The 19658-nt window shown below is 33.5% G+C and overlaps 2 protein-coding genes and 3 non-coding genes across 16 annotated transcripts in view; 2 read left to right on the top strand and 3 right to left on the bottom strand.

The window, feature by feature from the left end:
* Positions 1-4886, bottom strand: part of LOC127841494 (GRIP and coiled-coil domain-containing protein-like) — a 104092-nt gene extending 99206 nt beyond the window's left edge. For 9 of the 11 annotated variants that reach the window (XM_052370348.1, XM_052370342.1, XM_052370346.1 and 6 more), the window contains exons 1-4: positions 4762-4886; positions 3243-3540; positions 3008-3079; positions 462-1454 (exon numbers count right to left, since the gene is read on the bottom strand). In XM_052370348.1, coding sequence (XP_052226308.1) covers positions 462-1454; positions 3008-3079; positions 3243-3540; positions 4762-4836 — 1438 coding nt within the window. In that variant the 5' untranslated portion in view covers positions 4837-4886. The remainder of the gene's footprint in view (positions 1-461; positions 1455-3007; positions 3080-3242; positions 3541-4761) is intronic. The other 2 variants (XM_052370350.1, XM_052370351.1) reach the window with 2 other exon arrangements.
* Positions 1-19658, bottom strand: part of LOC127841495 (probable basic-leucine zipper transcription factor S) — a 156880-nt gene that overhangs the window by 99421 nt on the left and 37801 nt on the right. The gene's annotated exons all lie outside the window — the stretch shown is intronic.
* Trnac-aca (transfer RNA cysteine (anticodon ACA)) lies at positions 15710-15782 on the top strand. Its single transcript has one exon. It is a non-coding gene; the product is annotated as a tRNA-Cys (tRNA).
* Trnal-uaa (transfer RNA leucine (anticodon UAA)) lies at positions 15983-16064 on the bottom strand. The gene has a single exon. It is a non-coding gene; the product is annotated as a tRNA-Leu (tRNA).
* Positions 16941-17013, top strand: Trnar-acg (transfer RNA arginine (anticodon ACG)). Its single transcript has one exon. It is a non-coding gene; the product is annotated as a tRNA-Arg (tRNA).

Raw genomic sequence — 19658 nt, 5'->3', positions numbered from 1 at the left:
TGAGGGACGACGCGTTTCGCTTTTATGGAATTTTACGTTCAAATAAGTATATTCTTAGCTACAATCCAGTTCAGGCGAGAGTGACCTCCCAGATAAGCTAGTGCAGTACACACAGGCTAAACTGGAACAACAAGTTCCAAGTTTTGCAAACAGCTTGAAGTTTCAGGACAAGAGCCCGAACTCCGATGCGATCTAACGCATCTATAAAATGACATTCATTTATGCATATTTGTGATATAAGTTCCAAAAAATAGGTGGACAAAAACACCATATATGTGTAGAAATGAAATAATTGTTCTTGTCAATTTTATTTGCCTTGGCAGGAAAGATAAGAAGAACTAATGAACTAATGTACAGTTTTCGATTTTTAAGTAAAATGTTTCCTTTGTTTCAAATTTAAAGTAACACAACTTTATGTTTACCATCAATAATATCATCGCATAATTTGCCAAAAATCTTACCACTTAAAACGCTTGAAGATACGGAAACGCTGTCGGTTTCCTTGACAATCTGTCCGTAGGTGATGTCGTAATTGTCGACCTGTTCCTTCAGGACGATCTCAGATGACGCCTTGATGACGTTCATGGCGTTAGATTCTTTGATGGTGTCGATATCAATGACAACACGTTCTTTGGTGTTGTCGGTGTCCATTACCACGCGTTCGTTGGTGGTGTCGGTATCAATGACCACGCGTTCGTTGGTGGTGTCGGTATCAATGACAACGTATTCGTTGGTGGTGTCGGTATCAACGACAACGCGTTCGTTGGTGGTGTTGCTATTAATGACAACGTGTTGGTTGGTGTTGTCGGTATCGATGACAACGTATTTGTTGGTGGTGTCGGTATCAACGACAACGCGTTCGTTGGTGGTGTCGCTCTCAATGACCACGTGTTGGTTGGTGGTGTCGGTATCAATGACAACGCGTTCGTTGGTGGTGTCGGTATCAATGACCACCTGTTCGTTGGTGTTGTCGGTATCAATGAACACGTATTCGTTGATGGTGTCGGTATCAACGACAACGCGTTCGTTGGTGGTGTCAGTGTCAATGACCACGCGTTCGTTGGTGGTGTTAGTATCAATGACAACGTTATCGTTGGTGGTGTCGGTATCAATCACAACCTGTTCGTTGGTGGTGTCGGTATCAATGACAACGCGTTCGTTGTTGGTGTCAGTATCAATGACAACACGTTCGTTGGTGGTGTCGGTATCAATGACCACGCATTCGTTGGTGGTGTCGGTATTAATGACAACGTTTTCGTTGGTGGTGTCGGTATCAATGACAACGTTTTTGTTGGTGGTGTCGGTCTCCTTGATAACTTGTTCGCCGGTTGTTTCCACATTGCTGTCATGTCTCTTCAGCAAGTTCTCCTCTGACTCTTTCATTAGGTACGTAACGCTGGCTTCCTTGATCAGATGGGCCACGGAATTGCGAATTACTGTATTCACGAATTCATCTAATTGAAAAATAAAAACGATTTAATCTTAAAAGAAGTTATTACAAACATAATGCATTTAATTGTATTATACAATCGATAATATCGTCGATAATTTGAAACAACAACAACACCAACAACTACAAGAACAACAACGAGGACGACACTACTAATATAATACTAATTATAATACTACTACTACAACAACAACAACAACAACAACAACTGCTACTACTACTACTACTACTACTACTACTACTACTACTACTACTACTACTACTACTACTACTACTACTACTTCTACTACTACTACTACTACTACTACTACTACTACTACTACTACTTCTACTACTACTACTACTACTAATAATAATAATAATAAAAATAAAAATAACAATTACACACAAAAATAACAATAATAATAATAATAATAATAATAATAACAATCAAAATAATAATAGTCAGTGTTCTGCCGTGAATCTTTACTGTTGGGGACAGGGACCCATTAGGGTTTAAAAAGTGGGGACAAAAAGGAAAAATCTGGGGATACCGTAATATATTTGTAGCAGAATTAAATTTTCAGAAACTAATTACCTTTTACTTGCACACTTAAATTTGCTTGATTTCTTCGTACTGTGAGCCAGTCCACAAGATGTAACATTCTAATTCAAACTTGAACATTTTAAAAACTTTTTAAAACTGTCAAACAATTGTCAACATATTTATAAAACTTTGAACAGATTTATGGTCATTGGACTCAGCATTGCGTGTCAAAGTCCTTGTTCGATATTAAGAATTACCGATAGTAAAGGCGTTTTCTTTTTTGTGCTTTATGCACAAACTGCATGTCATTTTGTTAACGTCAACAGTGACAAAGACAATTTTCAAAGACATTTTGCTTGGGCTGTACATTTAGGGGCAGACTTTTTTGTCATTGCTAAACGATGTTGGGACTTGGGAAGACTCTATTGGAATGTTGTTATTATTATCGTCATATTTTCTAAGTTTACTTACTGGAAGAAAAAAACTAAAATGGAGTTTGTTTTCTTCGGCCGGTCACTTTCCGCCATTTTGATAGGTATGGAAATTTCCTTTATATCTTATTGGTTGTTATAATCTCAACTTACCAATGCAATAAAGTGTTATTAATGTAAATTAACCATTGGCTTCGAAATGACGTCACGTCCAATTAAATAATTCGTTCTAGTTACACATTCACTCGATTACTATACCGACTTACAAATTGAATCAATGAGTTTTTATTCTTAATTTCTTTGCGCCCGCGGGCCCATATACGGAAAACGGGTGGGGACAAATCTTTTGTTTTTTGCGCCAATGACGCAAGGGCGCATCCACGGCAGAACACTGATAGTAATAATAATAATAATAATAATAATAATAATAATAATAATAATAATAATAATAATAATAATAATAATAATAATAATTATTATTATTATTATTATTATTATTTTATTTTTTTTAATTATTATTATTTTAGTAATAACAATGATTATAATACAAGTACTCATAATACTAGTTTATTGATTAATACTTCATGGAATTATGAATACCTAGCTCTTCTTCCTTGGAACGCGTTGGAGTGGGTTCGTGAACAACGGCTTTGTTTGTGACCTGGCTTGAATCTAGAGGAAAACAATTTTTATAATGTAAATCATAATGCAAAACCTGTTTTATAATGTAAATCATAATGCAAAACCTGTTGTGAACTGCAAAAAAATAGCAAGAAGTTACTCTTAATATAATCGATCCAAAATCTATTTAGAATGTTTAAAAGCGATTCTGTACCGCGACAATGTGGCGAAGAGTTCCGGCTGTTTTCATCGTTTGAATTCTTTACAACTTGAGTCCGTCGAATCTCGGAACTTGCTTCTTCAGCATACAAGGAGGGTTGATAACCGTAAGTTGATTGCTTGACGACCTTCTTTTTAGGGACAGTACTGTCCGCTGCAGTCTTTGACGTCTTTTTCGTGATTTCCATATCGCGGGTTCCAGTCTCATTGTGCAGTTGGTCGGCACGCAGCTGTCCCAGATGCTTGTTGTCACGAAAAAACTTCCGCCGGAAGTCATTTTTGAATTTCGCCACCTGATATTTGTGAATTTAAAGTACATATTCATCTAAACATCGTTTATAATAACAATATAAATCAACATCAAGTCGAAGCACGGGAACGCACATGTTTTGTTTAAATATCGTCATATGTAACCGAACATGGCAGGTCGCGATCGGGCAGTGCCTACTACGAGCGCTACTTCTTCGAATAACACGCGTGAAACCTAAAGCGCTATTTAGCAAACACTTTGAAAAGAAAGCAGAAACTGATTATGATAATCTTCTTATACACTTAATAAAAATCCGTCCTCGTTCTGGAGCAACGGGGTCTAATGCATGTGCGTGGAGTGTCGTCCCAGAATAGCATGTGCAGTCCACACAGGATAATCAGGTACGCGACTCTCCACCGAATTTGGATTTTGCTAAGAATATAATTCCTTTATAATACATATATTTTATAATAAAAGCGAAAAGTCTCGTCCTTGATCTGACTATGCGGACTGCACAGGCTATTCTGGGACGACACTACGCACATGAATTAAACCTGTTTTCCCGAGGCTCAATGTTAAATTATTTGTAAAAACTAAAAAAGCAATTAAATCGGTAAAATAATGCATAGTTTATATGCACGCGATAGCATTTGATGCATTTGGAGGACACCAAACAATCGCGTACATTTCTTTAAAGCTAATGTTTTGTAGCATGCATCGAGTATTTTTGTGCTCAATGGCTTTACATATTTTCAGTTTGATTGCATTGAAATCCTGGACCAATAGTGACACCCCAGCGTCTTTTACACTATTATTTCACATTTATTATTTATCGGCATATTAAATATATATAATCAAATTTCCACACATCATCCGGTTCCCCAGTTTAATTCATTCAGTCAAAAAACTAAAGCAAATAACATTGTTCGATCAGTGTATGTAGGAAAAATAACAAAAAATCGGTGATAACATTCATAATACAAATATTCGGTAATTCAATTTTGAGTTGCGTTGAAACATTATCAGTTACATCTTGCGCTTTCAAACAAATAGATATTCACAAGCCTTTGCAAGATTAAATACAAACTAACACTCCATATAGTCTACAGTTTCGAGCAAAACTCTTGGTATTTTCGTTATTAGTTTTATATATGAACACAACCTGGCCTTGTATTATGAAACAGCAAAAGGTCGGTTTTAACCATTAGTCTGTTACAAAATGAATCTGGTAGCAAAAAAGCGAGTCAATTTGTTAAGACATTACCCTGGCATTCATCGACTTCTTAAATTGCACGAGCCACCGGCAGCTGCCGGGCGGTAAACATCCTGACTTCCCCATATTTGTGCAGTTTGTGTCTGTGTTTTTCAATGCACTAGCAACGACGTGAAATGACGTCACAGTGGAAGTGACGTTTGCTGTAATTGCGTTACACGTACGCAAGTATTCTATTGGATACTAAAAACGACCTAAGCGTCATTTATTGAAAATAAAGTAATTTCAAGTATACTAACGTATTTCTCTATAAAGTATAATTACGTATTTCATATTCTGTAATTTACTAAGAAGATTATGTTCCGAAAACTACATAAGAAACAACACCAAATTATTATATCAATTATATCAGGCCAAAGATGATTTTATTTCATTGTCATCTCCAAATATATATGGTAGGAAGGTCGTCCAATTTTTTGTACGTGAACTTTTTTTACTATAAAAACGTTGTTTTCCACTTCTATAAGGTTTTCAAGAGACATACATCCTTCAAGTCGAAATTTACCGTATATTTCATTATGTTTAAAGGTATTTTTTACGAATATGATAGGAAAACTTAAAATGTTCGAAAACTCAACCTTGATATCCCCAAAAAGCCTTGTGTGTGCAAAAAAAAGGGTTCAGTCGAGTTAGTAGATCTACAAGCAAACCTTTAATTATTTCAAAACTTAGGCTACTTCATTATTGTGAGCAAATGATAACGCAATTTGAGTTGTCTTTGAATTTAAATCTGTGTTGCAATAAACAAGATAATTTTGCTGATCAACGATTTTACTTAAAAAACCCGAAATTCTGAGCACAAAAAGGTTAAGTTCGTCACTTGTTTTATTTACCCGTTGTTATAAATGTAGTTTAATTAATAACTAGTGAGGATCTCTTCATACATTCCACCATATATGTTAGTTAACATCTAATATAAATATTTAGTAATATTAATGGGTCATCGCAACATTGTTTTCTGCAATTCATACCGCATGACTTGAGTGCTTAGGTCATGCAATCATGACAGACGGTGACACAACGTATTTATGTGCACATCAGTTGCAAGTAATTTCAGTGTGTTTTATTTTGTTACAAATTTATTTTCTTAAGAATAAGAGCTACGGTACACAAACAACAAGGGGTATTTTTTGAATGCTTTAAACAGTTGAAAAGACTGACCAAATGCATGCAATGATAACAAATACTAGTTCAAGGCGCCTAGCAGGGTCGATTTTTCATATCTAAAAATAATGGGATCGTGCGGCATAAAAAATTGCGTCCACATTCGGTCTTTGCCCACTGTGATAAAAAAAAGCCACACATCTACGTAAGAATCGAAAAAAACGATAATAGTGTTTTTTTCACTTGTAGGGGAATGGTGGCGGGGCCCGTCCAAAGGGGAAAAAAATTCGTCGTTTTTTAGGAAAAGGGGAAAATTAAAATTTCACTTGTTTATATGTAATGATATTTACTATATCAATACACATGTTTATATGAATATAATATTAACAGCTGAATGTCTTTGTCTTTTTTCTTAAAATTAAAATATATATCAATGTTTTTTTCAACATTAGTTTCAGACAGTTCAGCCTTCATGCACAGTCTCAGTTTTCTTAGCCATTTTGAGTCTCATTGTGATCTTTTAAATCGATAAAATGGCAAATTTGAGCATTTTTTATCAATAAAATGGACCAAATTGGAATGATTTTATCAACAAATATTGACACAATGTAGATACATCAGACCTTTTCCTGGCCATTTTGGGAGAAAAATGCAATTAATGTGAAAAGTCCACTGATTTGGGAAAAACTATTTAATATAACTCTTTATAATAATTCAAAATAATATAAATTATAGTTATATACTTTGTTAGTTGTTTATGAAATAAATTTGAGATATATTTATCACGATTATGAGACAGTTATTTAAAAAAAAAAAAATTATTTTTTTTTTACTTCTCGAGGGGATTTTTTTTACAAAATGGGGGAAAAATATATACTCTTTTTTTAGGGGAATGGGGCCGAATATCGGCCCCGAAATTGCCATAAAAACACTGGATAATTAACCTATTTATGCCTAGTGGACTCTCCCATCCTTCTAAATTGGATACATTTATTTCCAAAATTAGGGATGTCTAGTATATTTATTTCTATATTTAAAATATAGAAGCAAACAGCGCAGACCCTGATGAGACGCCGCATGATGCGGCGTCTCATCTGGGTCTACGATGTTTGCCAAGGCCTTTTTTCTAGACGCTAGGCATAAATGGGTTAAACGTAGCATACATTTGGAATAAACAAACTATCATTCAATGGCAACTGTATATTCGAAAAATGACAGGAGTTATATACACACAAAATTAAGGAAACGAAACGCTAACCTCAATGGCAACTTTAATCCAATGCTCATGAGTCATGTCATAGATAAACGATATGTAATTTAATTTCTGTCCTTCCATCCCTTAATCAACATTTTTTTAAGCCACAATATTTGTTGAAAACTTTTGTATTGAAAGCAATTATAAAAAGCACACAAATCGAAATACCTTTTCGATTCGTTCGATGCTTTAAACAACATTTTATTGTTAAATAAAGCACCACGTTTCGTCACAGAAATTACGTCACAACAGCTACGTCATAAATTGCGCGATCGATTAAATACAAGTACGGAAAATTGGTTCGATCGGTAATAAATTTAAGTCAAGCAGCAAAATAGGATGATATGTGGCGTGTTCTGAGACTTTTGGTGCTTATTCGGCAAGTCGCATAATGAGAAATCTCATCATAAATTACGTCGCTAAACTTGAGATTAAATGTGAACAGTTTATCGTATTTACAAGAAATATGGACATATATTGGCCCTTGAAAGTATTTTCTATCAAACAAATAGTTGGTTTTGACCTTTTAATTTCATTGAGCTGACTTATTAGTTATTACTCACCTTTTAGCAAAGTTGGCCTTTGCGAATATATAGCCACAAACAATACTTCAACAAATGTTGATACCGATTTTATCTTGATGCTTACAGTATAATAGTGTTTGGATTTAACTTGTCTTTAAACAAGTTAAGTATTATTCTTTTAATCAAGTTTTCTTCTTATGGTTAAATGCCCAAAATAGTAAAAAAACAATCATATTTACAACAAAAAACGAAAGTAAAAAAGGCGACTGTGACATTTCTCGGTCCCTGTTATATTTTGTTTACATTTTACTTTAATAAATTAAGTTTGTAAAAGTTTTCTTATTATTGAATGAGAAATTCCATCTGTTAATTGTATATTTTTACCACCTAAATTTTTCTAAAATTAAAGAACATTATTGTTTTGGAGAAATTTTTATATGGAAATTCTAATTCAGTCATTGTCTGTCAGTATAATGACCTCAATTTACTAAACTTTATGACAAATGATTACATCTTTTTTTTTTAATGGGATAACATCAGACAAGCAGGAAGATTAAAAGCAAGACAGGGTCACTGTGTGGAAGATATCAACAGGGCTTTTTTTCTTTCTGTCAGAATGGCCATTTTTTCACAATTTTGGGACATTCGCAACACACATTGTCAATTTCAAGAAGTTCGCGACTCAAATTTTCACAATTTCAAGAAGATTATGACTCTTATTATCACAATTTTAGAAATTCGCGACTAATTTTTTCACAATTTTGAACCTTCGCGACTCATTTTTTACAAAATGGGGGGTTGGGCAATGCCGCTTTACAAAAAAAACCCAGAAAAAACAAGCCCTGGTCAATGAATAGTCTCTATGACCAATTTGAGAAGAATTGTTATAATTTACTGTATACCACATCTCTAGAAAATACTTAGCCTCTCTGCTCAATGTCTGTGATATAAAAGGAAAGAATTAGAACACTGTGCAAAACAAACAGTTCTCGTCTATCCTACTTGAAATTGTAACAATGCCAACAATTTGTGACTAATAACAGCTCATAATACAACCAGTTGCTGTAACATATTAAAATCATGAGAGGTCTATGATAATGTGCTATTACCATGATAGATTTACTGCAAGACCTCACTCATATTTACGGACTATATTTGAATATAGACTACATTTTACCTATACTTATTTTATTATGCAGTTTTAATTTTTATAATTAATATTCAATTATGCAAAAGGGACATTAAATAACTCAGTTAAACTGCATTATTGTTTTGAATTGTAAAATGGTTATCATGGTAACCATAATATATTGCTATTTGATAGGTTTACATAGCTATGTATTACATTAATTAAACAGTTAAATGAAAATTAAACAAAACTGAGAAAAGTATGTTTGTCTATGTATGTACTTTATTTTGGGACTTTTTTTGAATTCTTTATTCAGTTATATTATCATTGAATTACTATTCTATCTGAATTGCTGAGAGATTGAAAAATGCAATGTTTAATTAGGTTGTGTTTTATTGTTTGCAATTTTTAATGTTCATGTCTTTTAAATAAATTATTTTAGTTTCACCACTTTTAAATAAATTATTTTGTGTATGGAAATCGGTTTCCATGGTTACCGGACAGCTAAAACATTGAAATACCTTGTAAACAATATATGATTGTATTTGGGAAAAAGTAGATGCAATTTTTGGAATATAATGGTACAGTTTTTAAGACATATTTTGCAGTGTCATAACATTTGCTTAAATGAGGTAATTGTTAATTTTCTTGTCTGATCTAAATGCAGGGCCTTTTTCCTGTTTTTGTGAAGTGGCCTTGGCCCCTCCCATTTTGTGAAAAAAATCGCTAACTGTTCAAACTTTTGAAGAAATGAGTCGTGAACTTTCAAAAATTGTGAAAATTTGAGTCGCGAACTTCTTTAAATTGTGAAATTGGAGTCGCCAAATTTTTGACATTGTGAAAATTTGAGTCGGGAATTTTCCAAAATTGTGAAAAACGGCCATTCTCACAGAAGGAGAAAAGGCCCTGAAATGTACAGCAAACTAATTTAAAGCAAATCAACACAAGGGTCCATATCTATTGAGATAGACACTTTTACTTTGTAATCTGTATTTGGAATGGAAGTTTTTTTTCCTTATATCAGTAATTAAACAGAAAACCATGAACAATTGCTTTGTATACACAGAATTTCAATAATTTGATTATTTATGGTGTTTCCATGGTTATCAATATACATTTTATAATGTTTGCTTATTATTGAGTAGTATTAAGTATATCATAATATAAAACTGTATGTTATTGATGTATTCCTGCACTTGTAGATCTAATAAAAATGTATAAACTTATTTTATTGACATTAAAAAAATAAATTAGTTTTGTGTTAAAATAGGAATTTCTAAAGCAGCCTTTTTCACCTTAAATTGCAAAGTAATGCAAAAATCTTAATTGTTCCGTGTTCGACATACATGGAAGCTTCTGAAAATGTGAATAACTCAATTTCGTTCATGTTCCCAGTTTTGACCAAACATCTCAGAACAGGCCACATTTGTAAAATAAACGCTTATAAATCCACTGCAAAGCTGGAATGGACGTCTGTAAACGTCCCTAGCCGCATAATGGCCCTCGGCGAAAGGCCCGAGACAATGTGTATATAATTGTAAGAAAGTAATAATAATAACTTAACCCATTTATGCCTGGCGTCTAGAAAAAAGGCCTTTGCAAACAGCGTAGACCCAGATGAGACGCCGCATGATGCGGCGTCTCATCAGGGTCTGCTCTGTTTGCTTAAAGGAATTTCTGTAAGAAATATTCTAAATATAGATATAAATATACTAGACATCCCTAATTTTGGAAATAAATTGATCCAATTTAGAAGGCTGGGAGAGTCCACTAGGCATAAATGGGTTAATTTAAGTTATCCGTTCAAGTGCATTCTTAGCTCTTTATTTTATTTGGAAAAATGTGAAATGGTAAATTGTTCAATCTGTTCCTTTAATTTAAAATCAGGTCTCTTAAATTTGAAATCATAGTTGTAAAAAAATATAATTGTGGTGATCAAAAATTGATCTTAAATACCTTGCTATCTCATAGCACATATAATTAAACATTTGTCACTTATCATGTTTACGTGGCTGATCTAAATGAATATTTTAATTAATAATTGAAGAGGCCCTCTTCATACATATCACCATGGATGTAAGTGAACGTGTATTAGAAAATAATTACAAATATTAATGAGTCTGTGCACAATTATAAGATTCAGTTCGTACCTAATGACTTCGGTGGTTTAGATCACGCAATTATACTGAGGGGGTAATAAGTAGTCAAGATGGCGACATTCATGTCGAGGCAGGTATTTTTCTTTATCCTTTATTATTTGTATTTATTGTTTTAATGATGACCTAATTAGAGCTCCACTAAGAAAATTTGCGGGGAGTAAAGTCGAGATAAAAAGCGAATTTTAATACGAAATAAACGCTTATCACATGTTTACTGATTTGGCTGGAAAGTAAGCGACATTTAAAAATTAAACAAAATTAATAAAGGTATAAAACGGCGAAATATAACTGTCTCGGCATGGACGTCGCCATCTTGACTATCACGTGATTACCCCCTCTGTTATAATTAAACGTTTTTATGGGCGCTGCAATTGCTTTTCAATTCACTGTGTTCTCTTTCGTTGCAATACTTTTTTGAAGTAAATAAACCACTAAATTAAATACTGAACAAGAAGTATTTATACATTCACAGCAAACATTGATAAAAACAAACAAGTTACAGATTTCATGGTGACAGCATTTACAAAAACTCGCCTATCGCTGTTGCGTTCTATTATACGCTAAATCACGTTTGGAAATTTAATAAAATATGTAGGAAAAACCATTGGAATTCATAATTCCGACATTACAGTTTATTCTTAATTTTAAGTGCAGCTAGCACGTGCCGCTCTTGAGCTTCAAGAACCTCGAAGCAGCTCGTGCAATTACACCTCTAGTAATACTCGCGAATATCAAGTGATTCGCGCTGCATTAAGAGCGAAACTTTTGATGTTGAAGAGAAGTCTCCAAATGTATGCGTAGACATTTACTAATTTAATAACATTCATGAATTGAATGCAGCCTCGAGATTGTGAAGATAGCAGTCAAATGCTAAGAATGCAATCGACAGGTTAGTGTGCGAAACATACTTATAAATTTACATGTATTATTTTATAATGTATTCATAACAGTTTAGTGTATTATTGAGTATCGTACAAAATCATAAAATAAGCACCATTTGTTTTACATGTTTTGCAACTGTTATTTATATAAACATACACATGCGACTACTTTATAATTATTTCATGTAGATGAAGTATAGAGAAAATCATGCACAAACACACTAGAAGATATACCAAATTCGTTTTTATTCCATATGGAATAGGCGTAAAATCTTTCAACAAAAGACATAAAGCGCTTTTCATAAATTGTGTATGCATAATCAACCTTAGTTGGGATTTTAGTTTCCAAATAGTTTTTTTCTGCCAATATCATAATAAAACATTGGTTCAAACATGCATCAACCTTAAAAACCAATACAAGGCACCCATAGGTTAGGGTGAGGTTGGCTGGGTAGAGCATTGTCCCCAGGGGGAGGGGGAGGATCATTTTTAATTGATGAGACCGCTGTCAGTGGCAAATGGCAATGTGTTGTGGAACTTGTTCATGCGATGCTTCGGTGTATTTTTATATTGCATAATACTTAAAGGATAATACTTAAGGGTTTCAGAAACGTCTTGGACATTTGTGATATCTGTTTTTTCTTAAGTCATGTCATATTGCTTAAGTTTTTGGGTCGTGCTCTGTGAAAAGGGAGTTTAACGCATGTGCGGTAAGTGTCGTCCGAGATAAGCCTGTGATGTCCGCACAGGCGAATCTGGGACGAAACTTTTCCACTAAACCTGATTTGTGCTAAGAAGAGACTTACCTGAAACGAAAAATATAAAAGCGGATAGTTTTGTCCCTGATAAGCCTGTGCCGACTACACTGGCTAATCTGGGACGAAACTTTACGCACATGCATAAAACCCTTTTTTTCACAGAGCGCGAATCATTTTTAATTAGGCCAGAACCAACCTTTATGAAAAAACTACCGAACAATTTTAGATTCTCAGACATTCCTGGTTGGCAAGCCTCAATATTTCACCATCACTTTTTCATAATCATTTAATTACAAATTTCAGTCTTGATAAGATTAATATTGGTAAAGTAAGACTGTGTTGATATATAATATTTAAAAAATATATATGCATTTATGATAGAAAATAAGGTGCATTAAAGAAAATCTTAACACAAAAGTGTTGTTATCTCCACTCAGAAAATCTAAGTAATTGTTTCTAGTAATAAATCAGTCACATAGACACACACCCACACACAACAATAATTAAACAACTTGCGGAAAAAACAAACTGTAACCAAAGTAATCTTCTTTGATTTTTCCTTGATCGAAAAATAGAAAACACTTTAGTTGCACCACACACATTGTAAGTCCCATATTAATTTCACTTCACATGTGCACTTACGTTCGCATTTATGAATATGTCATGATAATGCTTCAGTTGAAATATGATAAATAAATTTAATAAACATACATTGTAAAACTGATTTTCAGTTTAGAAAAAAATGCGATTATTTGATATTAAGCGTTTGATATAATTTTGTAAACAAGAATATATGCAACTCCAGTCCGTTTCCTTGGTGTAGTTGCTGAGTGGCCCAATTGTGTTCGTGACTCTGTGATTTTTACAGAAAGTAAAATGCGTCAACTAATTTGAACGCTGGTTGAAAATACATCACACAAGGCAAAAAATATTACATATTTAATAATTTCATAAGCATTTCATTACCTGAAAGTAATGCTTATCGGGCCGACAGGCTTAGTTTGTAGAGGGCTGGACTATGACTCCCAGTTAAGCGGGTTCGATCCCCGGTCCGGCCATATAATTTGTGTGGGCATTGGTCACGAAATTCTTTCTACGGCTTAGTTTTTCCCATTACCATTGAGTAGGCCAGCTGTCGGTCCTGACATCTACTGGCATACGTATGTGCACTAAGTATCCATAGACCAGGTAACCCATGAAAAGGTGAGTTTGTAAACTTAGCTCCGTGATTTGATGGAATTATTGCTGAAAACGGCGAAAATAAATACTAAACCACAATCATAAGGATCATCAAACAGGTGTTTTCACCCATTTAACTATTAGGTCTATTAAATAACTATCATTATATACATACTTGCATAAACACTCCCCTTTATTCTGCTATCAACATCTCCATTATTTTTTCCTCTATCCTCGTCTATCATCCCGGTATTCTCGCCTCAAATCTTCAATTTTCGTTTCATTCCCTCTATTCTCGTCTATCATCCTGGTATTCTCGTTTCAAATCTTAAATTCTCGTGCCCACCTCTCTCTTCTCGTCGGTCATCCCGGTATTTTCGTCTCATATCTTCAATTCTCGTGTCATACCCTCAGGCTCTATTCCCGGTATTCTCGTTTCAAATTTTCAATTATCGTGTCTTCTCCTCTATTCTCGTCTATCATCCCGGAATTCTCATTTCAAATCTTAAATGTCGTGTCCTCTTCTCTTTCTCGTCTAATATTCTGGTATTCTCGTCTCATATCTTCTATTCTCATTTCGTCCCCTCTAGTCTCGTCGTTTCACTCTATAAATCCAAATAAAACCAAATCTATCGCAACTACTTTGGGAAAAGTATTGCTGAATCATATACAACATCTAAATATTCCCGATCGCATGGTGGACATCAAATCCATCACATCACGGCGACCTATATTTTTTCTTTCAAAATACCTCCCGGTGTAATCATTTAATCAATTGTTTTGTAATCGAATGCATATAACATAAAACATGCCCCGTTGAGGATATTCCATAAAAATGTCTGAAGATATTTTATGTGTCTGTGCATTTCCCGATGTCAAGATAACAATATTAACAAAATATGATACGACAGGACTCGAACATGCAATATCCTGATCCGTAGTCAGGCGCTTTCTCCAATGTTCCAACGGGTCTTTTCATGGGCATTTTAATTAAAAATTTCGCTATAGAGCCTGTTTCACTTCTGAATAAAATAAAATAAAAACTGAGTACTATTATTTTACTTAAGATAGCGCTAAAATAAAGAACGTGAAATAAATGTAAATTATAGAAAACATTTTGTACAAAGATTCATTTCTACAATTAAATGTAGTTTAAAATACAATCCCTAAATGGCTAAAAATTGCAAACCCTGATCCATATTTCAGACGACGCAATTCATTATGTCACAAACCTGAACTTGGCGAAGAAAGATCTGTTTATAACAACGCTGATTTAACATTAGATAATTGCGTGTGTTTCCTTTTGTTATTTGTTCAATTTGAACATTAAATGCATGTGTTGACTAAAATAAAATTAGAAATGTAATAACGAAAACTTTGAGATAAGTTAAAGGGTTCCTATATATCATGAGAGTACGAACATATATTACGATACCACCAAGACTCGAATCTACAATCTTCGGAAGCGTACTCTAGCACTTATCACATTAGGTCACGGCTAGTATATGTATTACATTCTATGGTGTATGTGAGAGCAAGTAAGGACAACTCCGCATGGAGATTGTCAAGTTATGTATAATACATGTACAAAGATTGTTCATGTAGGGATGTACGCTCTAAATAAATCGAAGCGTTGATTAAAGATGTGTTGTTATGGTTTCAACACTTGTTTTTGTGTTCTTTTAAATAGTTAATTTTTATGAGTTAGGTAGGTCTGTGGCATGCTCTAATAAACCCTTGTCATGTTTTAGATAAGAGACTGCAGGATGGTGGATCACCTCTCTAAGGGAAATTAACCGGTAAAAAAGTGAATGTTCTTTATTTACTTGCTATGTTAGTAAAATGATTTGCTGTACAATCCTAGTATTATGTTTTTGTATTGTTTTAATCGGAAGTTTAACAGGCTCTTTTGTAAAATTTTAAATGAGCACAAACGAGTGTGCTCGACACGGTCCCGTGGCCCACTGGATAAGGCGCCTGACTACAGATCAGGGGATTGCAGGCTCGAGTCCTGCCGGGATCGATTTATCAATCTGCCATACATCTTTTTGACGTTAACAACGATAACTGCATTTGCAAGAGGGATACTTAAGTAAATGAAAAACACTCAGGTAAACAGTGAGTACATTTGACTTAAGTTTTAAAATGAACATGATACGATTAGCCATTTCCAAAGTACTTCTTGTGTTGTTGTAAATAAAAAGTAAAACCTACAATAATAAACGCTGCGAGCAGGGTTCGAACCTGCGCGGGAAGATCCCATTGGATTTTAAGTACAACGCCTTAACCACTCGGCCATCACAGTTTATGAACCGCATTATATTTCAGGTGATTGCATGTTCGATTGCTAGCGGAATGCTCATTTATATATTCGTATCTCAGGATATAACACAAATATATACTTCATTAACAAACTTGCAATGGCTACCGATTAAATACAGAATTAACTTCAAAATTTTGTGTTATATGTATAACTGCCATACTTCAAGAGCACCAGGGTACTTAAAAGAACTCCTTACACCGTATGCACCCAGTCGCACAGGCATGAGGTCCGCTGACTGACTGGATGGGTGTTATGTAGTCCTGTTCAACAAACGAAAGACATTTTGTGACAGAAGTTTCTCTACCATTGGTCCAAAGTTATGGAACGATTTACCACCGAATGTTCGTAAATCTGACAATAATAACATATTTTAAAAGAGTCTTGAAACATATTATTATAGTGAATGTTACTCAATGTTTCCGTAACCTCCGCATTACATACTTCGAGTCTTCGAGTACGCATGCATGATTATGTTCACTATCACATAAACATACTTTTATTCTTTGCGTGTGTTAGTAAAATATTAATGTGATTTTATATAGTATAAATTTTTATTAGTTTACTTTTTTACATTTACATATATTCAACGAATGATTTATATATCTTAATCATAATCACGATGTTGTATCTGTTTTTCTTCCAAATGCTTGATTATTGCGATTTTTTTATTTGTTAAGTGATTGTTATTTTATGCTCCGTACGTGTTTATGATGTTTGTCAATGTGTTGTAAAACGCCACTGAATATGCACTTGTGTATAAATATAGGCGTTTAATCAAATAAAACACATTTACATTTATACATGCTTTGCATGTTCAAACGTTACCTTTATTAAAACGAAACAAATGGGCACCACAATGGTCCCGTGGCCCAATGGATAAGGCGCCTGACTACGGATCAGGAGATTGCAGGTGCGAGTCCTGCCGGGATCGATTTTTCAATCTATCGTACATCTTTTGACGTAAATGCAATTTCAACAACGATAACTGCAGACTCATTGAAAGAGGGATACTTAAATTATTTAGAAACACTCAGGTAAACATTATGGAACTTTCGTTAGGTTTTAAATTGAACATGAATAATTGTTAGCGATTTTCGTCAATGATCTTTGGATAAGGTGCGTGGCTCCAGATATAGAGATCTAATTCGCTATTTGTAAACACATGTTTTTAATGCTTAAGCTAAGCATGTAGATTGATTGATTAATTTTTATTCAGGTTTAAAACACATAATATACAAGTAATGATTCAAATTTACATAACACAAATTCTAAAAGTATAACAATTATTATTAAAAGTATTTGTGAGATTGCTGCTGAACTAAACCTATGGCCTAAAAACTGCCGTAAAAATAATATGAATTAAGATATGACAATAAAAAGGAACACAGAAGTGCGGCAAAATATAAAGTCTTATAGCGAGATTATACGATTTTGTATATGTGTTAAATTGTAATGTATTGATAAAATATGTTACAAAAACACAAAATAGGCAAGAAAAAAAAACACATTGAAGACCAATTACATAAAATGCAGCAAAGACAAATTAGCGCCCCGAGCCGATTGCGACGAAGATATTTCGTACATATTTTGCTACAGTAACCAAAGCATTCGTCTTTTTAGTTGGTGTTCGTGTGTCGTATGAATAGATATCGTTGTAGGAATTTAAAATGAACCGTTAAACTAAATTTAGATTCACATCGTACATGCATGATTTACATGCTGGCGAATTCGACTGTACAGCCTTTTTCGATTTCAGAATTAAATATCTGCATTATTTCGCATTTTTCGACACATGTTCTTCTTAATTTTTATTTTAATTTATATTGAAATATATGTTTAATAAGTTTTTTACACATTGTATATAAATTAATATTTGAAAAAAAATCGTATAATCTCGCTTTAATAAAGCGCATCAACTCAGACTAGTTTTGAAGGGGACAACAGATCAGCAACTACCTCACACTTAAAATATGGTTAAATGTTACTCTATGGTATTTAGTATATTGCTTAAATATCACAGTTGTTTAATATATTACTTAAATATCACAGTTACACATATATGTCACATATAATTACTATCACATACTTAAGTATATACTGTTAATAAGATATATTATAGAAACATGTTCACAACTTTGGGAAACTAAGTATGTTAAATGAAATGACTTGGATAATATAGTGTAAAAACCTAGGATTGCCTATGAAAGTCCAAAAGCTTATTTCCAAAGGGGTCCTGTTTAGATTATACTTACTATGGTAAGATACTATATGAAAGTTACACAAAATGAACAATAAGCCCCTGATAATTATTGAGTATACATGTAAGTTGTTACAATCATGTTTCTATAATATGTTTGCCATGATGACTAGATTAAACATATTCTAATTGTTACAATTAAGGTGTTTTAGCTAGGCACAATAGATGTTTCTGTACAGCTAATTTGAACTTATGTTTATTATCAATTTTCTTTATTGTATCTGGCAAAGCATTCCAATCACTAATTGCACTGTATTAAAAGGTAACATTTCATTTATCATAGCATTTGGGCACTCTAAACTTGTATGTATTTGCCCTTGTTGCATATGAATGAGTATCTTTAACATAGATAAAATTTTCTTTCAAGTATGATGGACACTTGTCTTCAACAATTTCAAATACATGGTTCAGTCTTAATTGCTTATTTCTATTTTCAATATTTAGCAATGGCATATCTGACAGGTTACAATGATTAATACTATCTCTAGGTCCCATTCCATAAATAAATCTAACAATTTTATTTTGACATATCTGTAATTTGTCTTTTAGAGATTTATTTAAACTTGGATACCAAGAGGAACAAGCATAATCGATGTGACACTGTATCAAGGCAGAGCATGAGTATTTTCTAGTCTTTGTATCTAAAGACTTTGCATTTCTATACATAAATTTAAGACGAGAGTTTACTTTACTAACAATGTTGTTTACAATGTTTTCACCAGATAATGTGTTATCAATACTAACACCCAGATATTTTACAGCAGTCGTGGGTTTAATTGTATGCCCCTTACATTCAATTTTAAAATCTTTCAGTTGTTTTAACTTTCTCTTTGTTCCATATACAATACATTCAGTCTTCCCTAAATGTAGGGATAATTTATTGTCTACTAACCAGTCTGAACAAGAATCCATGACACTGCTTGATGTTTCAAAGATAACATTTGGGTCTTTATGAGCATACAAGATAGCACTATCATCAGCATATAAGATCAATTTACAATCAGGGTCAATACTAATAATCATATCATTCCCATAACATAAAAATAGAAGAGGTCCAAGAATACTACCTTGGGGTACACCACAAGTAACAGGTTCGAATTCAGAAAATACATTGTTTACACATACAGTTTTCTTTCTCCCGGATAAATAAGACATGAACCAATCTGTATTGTCAATACCCATCATCTTGAATTTGCCAAATAAAAATGTTGTGGTCTACTGTATCGAACGCTTTCTGTAGGTCTAACATAACCATTTCTGTATAAAGTCCTTTATATTATTTCTAATGTGGTCCATTAAATGAACAAGACGTCATACGA

Source organism: Dreissena polymorpha, chromosome 8 (genome assembly GCF_020536995.1).
Source record: "Dreissena polymorpha isolate Duluth1 chromosome 8, UMN_Dpol_1.0, whole genome shotgun sequence".
NCBI classification, from domain to species: Eukaryota; Metazoa; Mollusca; class Bivalvia; order Myida; family Dreissenidae; genus Dreissena; species Dreissena polymorpha.
This window is presented reverse-complemented; position numbering and strand designations above follow the sequence as displayed.